Source organism: Anopheles ziemanni, chromosome 3 (assembly GCF_943734765.1).
Source record: "Anopheles ziemanni chromosome 3, idAnoZiCoDA_A2_x.2, whole genome shotgun sequence".
In the NCBI taxonomy this organism is placed as follows: domain Eukaryota; kingdom Metazoa; phylum Arthropoda; class Insecta; order Diptera; family Culicidae; genus Anopheles; species Anopheles ziemanni.
The window spans coordinates 65057783-65070567 of NC_080706.1; the positions used below are offsets into that span (position 1 = coordinate 65057783).

A 12785-nucleotide genomic window follows, 5' to 3' on the forward strand; every position below is an offset into this window, starting at 1 on the left:
ATGAAATTATTTTTCAAGGCAAGTTTCCAAAGCAATGTATTCTAGTGTTAAAGCCAGGGAGAATTTCTCCCTCCGACATGAATTCTATGTCTGGGCACGGCTATGGCACATGGCGCAGGGATCTTTTTGATTGTTTTAGCTATGTGTACTAGCTTCTCGTTTTTTGTTTTTTATCAATAGCTTGTCTTCCCTGAGCCTAGTGACATGGTCCGGTTTGAAGCTCCCGAAACGCTGCAACAGCTGTTTTCTTCGAATTGAAGAAGAAAAGAAGAACTTCCCGCAAATGGTGACAATTCGGCTCCGAATTCGACGTTTCCAAGTTATTATAACTATATTATACAACAATGAAATCACCAATCTGACGATACAGTTTGTTTATTATATCTCTAAGCTAAACTTATGACGATTCAGAAGCGTCAAAATCGCGCCACAGTCTTCAGTGGCCCCATCGATTTCAAAACGGTCGCTATTTATTTGCGGACCTAATTTAAGGAATTTACAAGGTCGACCTGTCGAAAGCTATCTATTGTCTATCACTACAATACTAAACGTCATACGGTTTTGGTGGTTGTATCCGTGTATCCGCGTTTTTGCATCAGTGTTTTGTTTCTGTTTCGCCAAGCTTTTTCGGTCGTCGTCGTGAATCGTGAGACAACGAAAGTACTCAGTACCCCATAGTTACGTAGGTTGCCTTTTAAGTTTCGGGATTTGAAAAAAACTGGTGATGCAATCTACCAACTAATAATTGTATTGTATAGTTTGACGTTTTTGAGGTTATACGTACTCAGAACATTTTGACATACGAGCGCTATTTGTGTTGTTAAAAAAATGTTAAAAGTCACAGCAATAGTGCATGAATGAACTTAATTCAACTTTTGGTGCTCCATCAATGATCAGTATTTATCAATGGTTTGGAGAATTAAATCGTGGTCGGAGTTCACTCCAAGATGAATTCCGTGAAGGTCGTCCAAAATCAGTTGTTGTTCCGAAAAACATTGATGCTGTGCGTGAACGGATATTGCAAGATTGTCATGTGACTTATCGTGAGATAGAGACAACCTTAGGTGTTACTGGGACTGTCAAAAAAAATTTGCTCGTGTTGGATTCCACACAATTTGTCAATCTCTTAAAAAAAGACTCGTGTCGATTGGTCTTAAGAAATGCTCGAAAAATACGATTGCGGTGCTTAAAAACGCGTTTTTAATATCGTGACAGGTGATGAGTCATGGATTTACGCGAATGAGCCCGAAACTAAACTGCAATCGACTGTATGGGTGTTTCAAGATGAGCCGAATCCAACCAATGTTGTTCACACACGAAACACTTCCAAGCAAATGGTGGAATGTTTTTTCGGAAAAACTGGATATATCGCAACCAAACCTCTAGAACAACGCATAACAGTCTATTCTGAGTGGTACACAAAAATGTGTTTGCCAGTTGTCTTCCAAGAAATCAGGAAATTCAACCGCCGTCGACGGCCGGTTCAACCCCGTCACCACGACAATGCCAGCTCTCACACATCGGCTCAAACAACTGCATTTTGGAGTACTCAAAACATTGGTTTGATGAGTCATCCGCCATATAGTCCTGGATCTAGCACCAAATGACTTCTTTTAATTCCCGTACGTAAAAAATAAACTGAGAGGTCAACGTTTTTCAACACCTGAAGAAGCGAAGATCTCTCAAAAAAGACTCGTGTCGATTGAAACTTTAAACATTTTTTTAACAACACAAATAGCGCTTGTATGTCAAAACGTTCTAAGAACGGATAACCTCAAAAACGTCAAACTTTACGATAAAATTGTTAATAAACATATTGCTTCACCAGTTTTTCCAAATCCCGAAACTTAAAAGGCAACCCTCGTATTATGTTTCTTTACCGAGTGTGTTGAGTTTCGTAATGGAAACAAGAAAGGTTTGGTCAGTTAGCTTGGTGTACTGCAGGACAAGCAGAAGGCTTAGCTTGTAACCAAACTGAACGGCTCACTTCTCTCACCGTGGGACAACATCCAAGCGGAATTCACCAAGAACGAGGATAAGCTGGTGGATGTCACCGCTAAGCAGACATTCAAGAGGCTTGCCTCTCGCTCACTCGAAACTCCAGTTAGCAACGCACTGGTTTCACCAATACACGACCGCACACCTGTACACGCGTCCCCTGCCGATAACGAAACGAAACGCCGTCTGATCAACCGGTTGCCGCCCGTCGTCATCCCTCTACCACCATGGCTCTCGCAACTGCTATTCCTACATCCAATATTAGCACTGTCCCCCCGGAATATGAAGAGCGCACTTGGATTTATCTTAGCCGTTTCGCCCTGGACGTGATTGCTGGAGACGTCCGAACTCTGGCCAGGAAACAAGTTGGCACGGAGGACGTGGGCGTTTGGTGCGATATGATCGCGATTCCACACGACCTATTACCTTCGTATCTTATCGTGTTGGGGATCGCGTAGAGATGAGCGAGACAGCGCTTAAACAGTTCACTTTGCTGCCCGATGGACCGACCAACTCACCTGACTCCGATGCTCAGCCTCCTGCTTCACGTGGCTGGGGGAATCCATTCTCTCCTTTATGATGTTCAACGATTCATTCCCGCGGTACGATGGCAATCAACACAATCACCCCCCCACCTTATCCCTAGACCATCCCACCGACGATTCTCGCTGGAAACATCGTGAGAAAACTCGAGAACGAATTAAAATCGTAAGACAACCAACGAGAGGACACCAATTTTCGTTAGCTTCGGCTATCGACAATATAAAAAGAAGGCTCACGGCTAGTGTCGATCCCGCGTTGACCCTAGCTTGAAGAATCAGTTATTCTATCCTGCCATCAGATAGGGTCATTGGCTATTGATCAGAGGCGCTAAAACAGCAATATAAATTAGGAGAGTCCTCTGGAGCGATGTTTGATGAACATCTCTCTCCAACTGATGTATATACAAATAGATTGCTTTAATCATGCTTGGATCGCTCTCGTGCTAAGAAAATACCCTTTAAGGGGAAACGGAGCTTGCAATCAGTGCCATGAATATTTGGGCCTGCACTGAACTCCACTGTTCAGATGTCCGTTGAAGTTGCACTTCCACCTTTCGATCATGTCTCGCTCGTCCGTTAGAAAGTTACCCAACTCGTCTCGACACATTGCGACGTTTGGCGTGAATCCGCCTTGTGTCTTCTTCAACATCCTGTAGAACTAGCGAGTTTCCCCCGAACTGCTCCATCAGTTGTTCATCCAACTCCTCGAAGCGACGCTTTTTGCTCTCGAAGAGCTGGGTTTGCTGTATCCTCAGGCGTTTGTTGTGTTTGTCTCCTTCTTCTGGTATCTGAATATATTTAACCATTCCAATTATGCGACTACTTTATAAACTACCTGTCATTCGAGTATTTCGCGATCCATTCGCGTGTATTAAGGACGAATAATTTTGGATGTTGAATGTCACATTTTCCACTTTCTAGTTAACATTTGCGAGGCAATATTCTTTACAAATATATATGAGCAATCATAAAACTATTTTTATCATTTAATATATATCTTAGTTTAATAAAACGCTGAATCCAATACGATTCGAAAATAAGTGTGGACGCACCGAATCTTTATTTGGTTTATGAAGCATAAGGGCTTTTTTGTTGTACGCAATAGTCATCCCGCGACACACTAATCATATAGCTCAATGATGTCTTTTACGCTGAATATAGTCCCGGTTATCATAACAAATGATCCAAATGCAGCCATCAAAATGTTCTTTACCAACCGCCACTTCATCCAACCAAAGTCTGAAGGCCATCGGAAAACGGTGTCGACCAGTACAGGAAACCAGAGGTCTAAGATAGGGTTGAACATGGATCCGATCATTCCAACGAAAGTTCCGATATCTGGAATTCCACACGCAATGCCAACGATCGCTGCTAAATATAACAACCTAATGAACGACTGCACGATCATGTGCCACTGTGGTTTAACTCGGCGATGCAGCTTACGCCATATGATTTCTTGTGGGACATAAAAAAATATGCCAATCGAGAAGAGAAGTGCAACGGCCGACAGGACTTGGACGATTAACGCCAAGCTGAAAAATTAGGAAAAATTTAGATTAGGTTGTGAAATTGTAATTTGCTACTTGTCTGTTTACTTTTCTTCGGTTGGGAAGTTTAGCGTGATAGCGCCCTGAATTGCATCGCCGTAACGGAGGTATCCCATCAGCCCAAGAAAGCTATACAAGAATCCCAAGCAAATATTGTTGACATTCACAATTCCCGGGCAGCCGAGGTAATGCTGAGGATTTTTCATCTGATTTGAAACGGGAAAAATAAGTACAGTTGCATCGAACGCAAAAAATGCTGATCTGTGGAAAAGCAATGTGGCGTAAATACGTTAACTTACAGCTTAACAGTGAATTACAACTTACCCGAGGAATTTCGTCAACGAACTAAATGTTGGAAATAGGTCCCGATCGTCAGTAGAAAGAGGTTCTCTAAAGATGTAATATAAGGAAATCACGACATTGGCAATGATCAACGTCGTCGCGATGGCCGAGAAGGGGACCAGATATTTGATCTCCCTCACTTGGGTTATCACAATCGCTGGTATCGCGGCCATTAAAATATAGATGCGAACGTCCCAGTCAAGATCAGTTCTACTGTTGATAACGTCGTGTAGAGTGGTACCGACGAAGACCATATAAACCATGGGCGCAAACGTAATCATGAAGTAGTAATCGATAAAAGTTCTAAAAAAAAGAAAAATCATAAACGTTGTTGACTGTAAAAGTTTTTTTTTATACGGTTTTATTACAAATGTTAAAACATTCCGTTGAAGCATGTACTCACTTCAATATTTTGCCCAACGGCCTCGTCCTGACTGGACCTAGGGCAAACGCACGATCAACTGTTTGAGCATATGTCAGCATAGGGACACGATCTCTTTTGCAGATTTTATATGCGGTACCGACCTGTAACATTGTAATCATCGCAATAAAGTTTTAGTATTTCACATTAAGCTTCACTAATAGGCTTTGAATGAAAATAGACTACTCACTAGTAGATGCACACAATATGAATAGAGTAATCCTAGAAGGAACGTTCCGATAACTCCAAAAACGAGTCCTCCATTCCGTATGGCGTACGGCATCGATAAGATCCCGATTCCCATGGCTCCTTTCATCACATGTATGAACGTTCCAACTGTGCTGTAATAGGAAGATGAAGTCTTTCATTTGATTGCTCGATCGAAACGAAGCAGATACTTTGGTGTAACCAAATGCGATTTCTCGTTTTACTCACGAGATCGGTTTGTCGACACTACGATGCTGGTATGGGTCATATTCCTCTTCTGATGCTTTTTTAAATTGACCATCCGCACCAGCAGAGCTGACCTGGGTCAACGTTTCCGTCGATGCCATGTCTCTCTAGGAGTAGTGCTGTGGGACCGGCGTCGTTGAATCACAGACACTGAATGAGATAATCAGTTTGACCGTCCGACATCATTCCGGTTTCTGCAAGGCAAGATGATAGCAGTTTGTCAGATACCGCAATTGTCTGGAGATATTGGCTTGTCGCGATGATAAGACAGGAGCAAAGCGCTAAATAATTTACGAATGACAATAATTTTGATGTGATAATCCTTAGATCAATTGTACTTGTGATCGTAGTCAATGATTGGTGGTTGTGAGTTTTCAAAAGATATGGAATGGTGCATGCGTATGGGAGCTGGTTTAGACTAAATCTAAGTATTGCTGTTTTTTCTTCCGTGCGGTACGGTGTGTTTTGTGGTTGATACCGTTTTGCTTTGCGGAGGTAAAATACGAAATACATTTCTAGCTCATGCGATATGACATTCGACAGATGGCTTCTGATGGATTAACACGTTTTTGATTTGGTAGTTAGCGACTACATTTTTTGGACTTTGAGGAGAGTGAGAAATTGTTGTTGTCCTAGTGACCTTTTCAATTTTTTTTTCATTTTTTCTAGTACGAAGGGTAAAGAATCTTTAAGTAGTACAAATTAGTGAAGATGACTCAGTGCCATCAGTGAGCCTGAACTTAACAAAACAGGAATGTAACGCCTAAGGTGATAACCAGCATTACGGCTGAAGATAAATTCCTGATAATGAATTCGGTTACTGACGGTCGAAATCTAAGTCGTTTCGTTTCGAAAATCGTTCCCCTTCTTTTAAACAAGGTCCTTGAAAACGCAATGGTAGTCAAACCGTAGTATTTTACTAGGCTCAGAGATGGCAAGCTTTTTATAAGGGCAGAAAATGACAAGCTGATGCTTAAATCCAAGCCTACCAAAAAGATTCCTGAGCCATGTCGTATAGCAATAAAGGGGATTGACCATCCCACGCTGAACACGTGTAAAGGGTATTATACGGTGCCCGAACATAGAGTTCATGTCAGAGGAAGAAATTGTCACCGGTTTGATCGATCGGAAGGTATCAATAATAAAAAAAACTTCACCAGAACTACAAAAGGCATACGCACCTAACAAAATACAAAACAGATTATAAAAAGCAACAAGGACGGAATGGTCGTCCTAGCTGAGCAGGCTACTCAATAAAAAACGGACATTCAGACAGACACTATTCAAACTAAAGCAAACACCGAGACTACCGAACATTGTGAGAGGGATAGCTCCTCTTCGACCTATGAAAAGATAAGTACAAAGGACATGGATATTTCGAAAGGTACTCCATTCGATTTGACGAATGTTACGAATGGTTTGTATAAACCATGTAACGTCGCAGCTTAATGTAACGGGCCGAGGACCTAGATGATTTTTGCTCGTGGAACTCACTGGCAAATCTGACGAAACCCTCTTAGCCGTGTTCTAGGGGAAGATGCTCAGGAGGATTTTTGGCCCCTTATGTGAGGAGGGACAATGGAGGAGACGATATACAGGGTTTCGATCCATATAATGGAATGTTTCAATAGGTAGAGAGAACATTTCAAAAGCATAGGGGATATTTTCAACCGGTTGAGATAACTTTGTAATCATATAGGGGATACCATTCGGTAATTGGCATGGGCGAACATAAGATAATTCCCATTGGATTCGCATTACGCATAGGCAATTTTTTAGCAATGTCTATTTTTTGTTGCATATGACGCCGATTAAGAATGTAAACCTGTCTAAACGGAGCCCAAAAGCGCTAGTATCATATTTATGACTTCAAAAATATAACAGTGCCGGCATAAACAAACTACTCTAGATTCTATAGGCCTACTTGATTCCTCCAGAGGCAGTGCGATGGATTAGAGCTTTTCTTTTGAACCGGACAATTGAAATGAGTATCAACAGGAAAACCATTAGAAGGACTGTATACCTAAGACTTTCCTAGGGGGATATCCTGCCTCTAACGCTTTTCAACAACTACTCAAGCCAATGCCACTCTGCAAATGGCGCAAAATCCAGTTCGCTGAGTATGTTGCCATTATCTAGTTAGGCCAATCCATACAGACACTAACAACGAAGCTACAGGCAATGGTGGATAAGCTCAAAGATCAGCTAGGTGAATTACACGTTTAGAATAAGAAAAGATAAAGCAACGGTGCAAATACACACCAAGCTCAAGTTTCTGGGGGTGGTGTTCGACCAAAAACATAAGTTCCACGGGCACATTTGGGCTCTCAAGCAGAAGGCATGTAAGCATCTGAACGTCTGAAAAGCTTATGTAATATTAACCATGCCATCCACCCTGAAAGGGCTTTCCAACAGCATACAGCAATAATCTAAGCCAATCAAGAATATGCCATCGCCGGTACCAGCAGAGAAAATAAGAACAACATTACATCCATCAACTCTATAAATAACCAACCCCTTAGAAAGCTCACCGGATGCATTGAAACCACACCTATCAACACAATCATCTGGATTGCTTTTGAGATTCCTTTTGAGATCAGATGTGAGTATCTTGTAGCAAAGGAGCTTGCGAAAACAGACGATTCAATACTTATAATACAGGGGATCAATCCATCAACCCCGGGATTGGAGGGGAATAAGAACAGCATAAACCCAGAAGCTTATCTATTGTGGTATTACGGACGTTGTCGTATTGTTGTGAACCCAGAAGCTCTAAGACAGATTCGCCATATCGTCACTCGGCTCTGGTGGTTGTAGCCGCGCATCGCTCCTGCTTTAATAACTAAATCGACGCGATCTTGCCATCCCCGTTGTATTAGTTTTGTCCCAGTGTTTTGTTTCCGTACAGCCACGTTTTTTCGGTCGCAATAGGACTTTTTGGCTCCCGTTTTGCGAGAAGGGTTTGATGTGTGAGCTAGATGTGCTGCTGGACAAGTCTCTTCTCACCAAACTGAACAACTAACTCTTCACTCTGTGGGGCAACATTCAATAGGAGCTCACCAAGAACACTGAGAAACTGGTGGATGTCACCGCTGAGCAGGCGTTGAAAAAACTTACAAACTCCCGCTCACTCAACACACCAACTTGCAATGCACTTGCTTCACCACTACACGGCCGCACATCTATTCACACTTTTACTGCCTATAACGTACCGAAATGCCATCTGATCGACCGGTTGTCACCCCCGCTCCACCATCAATGGCTCTCGGCACTGCCATTCCTCCGTCCAACATTCGCACTGTCCCCCAGATAGGACGTACCTGAATTTACCTAAGCCGTTTTGATCCGAACGTGACGGGTGATGACGTTCGGACATTGGCCAGGCCACAGGTTGGCAAGGAAGATGTGATTGTGAGACGTTGATCGCGAATCCACACGTCCACTTACCTTCGTATCTTACCGTGTTGTGGTTCCCGTGGAGTTGAGTGAGACAGCGCTTTTACCGAGCACGTGACTGCGGGGAATTGCTTTTGGCGAATTTATTGACCGGCCTTGCACCCCAACAGGTTTGGCGTCCTAGCCAACACCTGTCGCCACCGATGGATCGACCGACCAACTCACCTGACGCCGATGCTCTGCCTACTGCTTCGCGGAACGAATTGAACTTCACGGCTAATGTTGTCGCGTAGCGAGCACTGCCTTCGTCTGGGGTCCCACGTCAAATACGTCTCATCACCACTGCGCTTCCTTCGGCTCCTACTCCGCACTTGCCTGCTGCTACTAACACTTCGATCGCTGTCACTTTCGCTTTATATGTTCCGTTTCGAACCAAGAGAGAAGCCCTCTTCCCTCTTGGCTCCTCTTTATATAATTTCCTACGGTTCTAACGAGCCCGACCGACGATCGCTAGCTGACCGCGGTCATTCCTCCTTATCAGCTGATATCCGGGCAGAGGTGAACCGGCGACCTTTTTTTGTTCCAACATCTTGCAAGCTAGTTGCAAACAACATTTGAATACGATAATATTCTCATGTGATGGTTTGCCACAACGAACCAGAGGCGGAGGAGTATTAATTGCGTGTGCGGCTTCCTTTCCCGTTTCTGCTGTTTTGTTCCCGTTCCCGTCGCTGGAGGCTGTGTGAGTGCGTATCCACATCAATGATGTGTCTGTAATGCGGAGCACTGTATACATGCCTCCAAACGCACGTACTGCATGACTGTATTGGTGCGGCCCTTGAGCACCTGGCCCCTAACGGCAATGTCCTAGTGTTTGGTAATTTTGACTCGCCGCCCATCGGTTGGTCAACCGATCCTGCCGCTGCGTCTTATTTCTTGCCGACTGTTTTCGGGTCACGTGACTCGGCTTGCATTGACGGCGTGCAGCTCATGCAGCTTTCGGGAATCGTCTACACTCGAGGCCGGCAGCTTTATCTCGTCTTCGGAAACTCTGCTGCTGATTTGTATTGCGGCACTATCATCCCTATGCCTGTGCCGTTATTGCCCGAGGATTCACACCACCCTGCACCAGTACTCAATCTGGTCATCAGACCATCCCCGGTACATGCTCCTCGCTTGCCTCCCGTACACCCTCGCGAGTTGGACTTCCGGAACCTAGACAATTGAAGCTTCCTGGACCAAGATACATCTTTAGATGTAGCCACCGCCAACTTCACATCCACTATATTATTCATCCTGTCTTCCTGTTGTTCTATCCGCAATGCCCCTCTTAACCCGTTGTGGTCTGACACTCACTTGCGTTCATTGGAAGCATACTTCAAACGCGCGCTTCGGGCTTACCGTTCGCAGCGCTTCATCTTCCATCTGCGTGCTTTTTAAACACGCAGCTTCCGCGTACCGCGCTTACAAACGCTTCCGTTATGCTTGTCACATCGCGTATTCAATCGGGACTCTACTCGAATCCGCGATCCTTCTGGTGGGATGTGAACAGACGACGTGGTGTTTCTCGCATTCCCTCCTCCATGTCCGACGGCATTTCCTCCTCGGTCCTTATCCATACTGGGCGGGCCCCTGTTCTCCAGGTCGATCAGGGAAGAAGCTGTTCCTACTATGTGGCGGTCTGCCTGGATGACGCCGATACACACATTTTTGGCGAATAGGATTTACAAACTTAGGGTCGTGGGGGCCCTTTCTGATCCATTTATTGAGCAATCGGGTGTTCTTCACGGAAGTGTCCTAAGTCCCCTCGTTTTCTCGCTTTTCATCGCCAACTGCGATAGAGTTCTTCCACCTGGTGGTTGCCTTCTGTATGGGGATGATGTTAAGATGTATCTTCCACCTTCTATTGCCACCGGCTTTGTTATGTGTGTTCCATAAACTGATACACAATTACTCCCTGAATGGCTCGACGTTGCCACGTGTGTCTGTCGTTAAAGACCTTGGAGTGTGGTTTGATGATCAATTGTCTTTTGTACCACAACTCGACTCGATGATCGAGCGCGCAAACCGGATTTTAGGCATCCAAGATTCGGGCTCCTCATGCAGGCGCTGTATTGCTGCTGGGTGCGTCGCATCTGGGACTACGGTTGCGTCATCTGGTCTCCCGCTGGATAGGTTGGAGAGGGTGCAAAGAAAGTTCACACGGCTCGCCGTGAGGCGGCTTTTGAATAAACCCAGCGCTGCCATGCCTCCCTATCCTGGGCAGTGCGAACATCTTGGGGTAGAAAAGCTCTGTGATCGTCACAACAACGCTCGCTCTTTACTTGTTGCCAACATCCTTCTCTCCAATATATTCTCCTGGCTTGTGACTATTCCTCCTTATGTTCCGTTCTACCAACTCCGCGTGCGATAATTTCTGGCAACACAATATGAAGCTAGCTTTGAACTTTGTGATGTTCCAGACACCGCATCACATAAGGTTTTCTTCTAACCGGCGCTACCGCTCGACTGTCGCGAACCCCCAAGAAGCAATGCAAGATATTCTTTTCCAAATTATTTTTCATAAAAGCTATGTTTATTGAGGTCCCTTATGACACATTAACTGGGAGCACTCTCCCTTTTTGCTCTGTCTCGAGGCTTGGGAGGTTTTTCAACAGAATCGCACGCGGCACGCACTTGGTCCTTCGGCATCTCGTCACAGATCTTGAAAATGAGCTCTTTATATTAGTCCATGTTCGTTGATACACGTTTGACCACACATAAAAGATCAGCGGATTAAGAGAAATTTGTCAACTTCATCCGACACCACGTTTAAACGATATTGCCACGTTTCAAGTCAAAACATCAACCCGGCTAGGAGTGAAAATTTGTTTACGTAGCTGCATCAAGTGTTCAATTCTCCATATCAATTATGTCGAAGTTTGTTGAGCGGCGCTCGTGCGTTAAGTTTTGTTTGTTTGTCCGGGGAGACCGTCAACCTCGACCGACGACGGCCACGTCGTCCAAATAAGGGATTTGGTTATGAACAACCGGCGTTTAACCATCTGAGAACTTTCGGAAAGTGTTGCTGTTTCCCAAGGCTCGGTAAACACGATACTGCAATATGTTTTGGGTTTGAAGCGGGTGAAGTCCCGCTTGTTGCCGAAATTCCTCAGCATTGTCGAGAAGCGGAATCGGGTGGAGACGTGCCAAGACGTGGAGCCTCGAACGAGCCGAGGCCCAAGCGGTCGCGCCAAAGCCGCTCAAAGGTGAAAGTAACGCACACGGTATTTTTCGATTACCGGGGGTGGTGTACCAGGAGTTTTTACCGAGGGGCCAAACCGCCAATAAAGAATATTACCTGAGCGTAATGCGGCGGTTGCGGCACTCTATCCGGCAAAAGCGGCCGGATTTGTGGAAGGACAACCGTTGGTTTTTGCACCATGATAACATGAAAAAACGCAGTCACCTTACTTTTTCGACACATTCCGATTTATTAAGATTTCATTCGCCGGAATATGTCGCCGGGTCGATCACCCATCCCAAACTAATTTACTATGACGTCATGGTACTCTTCTGAGGATCAGATTTTGAAAAACGTGTTCATCGCAAATCTAGAAAGAAGAAAGAAAATCGGACCGAAAAACCGTAGCAGGACGCAACATAGGTGTTAAAAGATATGGAATAGAAAATGGGTAGGATCTTCTTCGTTGCGTAACGACCGTGTTAGTCATACATGTCGGATGAAGTTTAAGGGCTTACTAGACTTTTTTCCACTGTGTACGTGGATAGTCATTCCTTTCTCAAACGGGTGAAGGTCCGGTTACGGTTCATCGCACAGGTTCTAACAGGCGCTATGTTGAATGTCACATTTTCCACCTGCTAGTTGAAGTCTGCTATCACAGAATTCATCTTGGTTTGATTATTTCAAAGTTGCTTATATCAAACGCTGACATAAAATTATTTTCATAATTTTATCTACATCAAAGTATAACAAAATGCTGAATCCCATATGCATCACAAACAAGTGTTGGCGCACCTTATCTTTATTTGGTTGCTGTTGCATAAAGCTTTTCTTGTTGCATACACTACGCATCCTGGGACACA

General features: G+C 44.4%; 1 protein-coding gene across 1 annotated transcript; it reads right to left on the bottom strand.

The window, feature by feature from the left end:
• Window positions 1-3660: 3660 nt before the first annotated feature.
• LOC131285269 (proton-coupled amino acid transporter-like protein CG1139) lies at window positions 3661-5404 on the bottom strand. The gene is made up of 6 exons (XM_058314122.1): window positions 5286-5404; window positions 5041-5191; window positions 4833-4954; window positions 4412-4732; window positions 4136-4348; window positions 3661-4072 (listed from the first exon to the last, which is right to left on the bottom strand). The coding sequence occupies exons 1-6, from the start codon at window positions 5402-5404 to the stop codon at window positions 3661-3663; spliced, it is 1338 nt and encodes a 445-aa protein (XP_058170105.1).
• Window positions 5405-12785: the final 7381 nt, after the last annotated feature.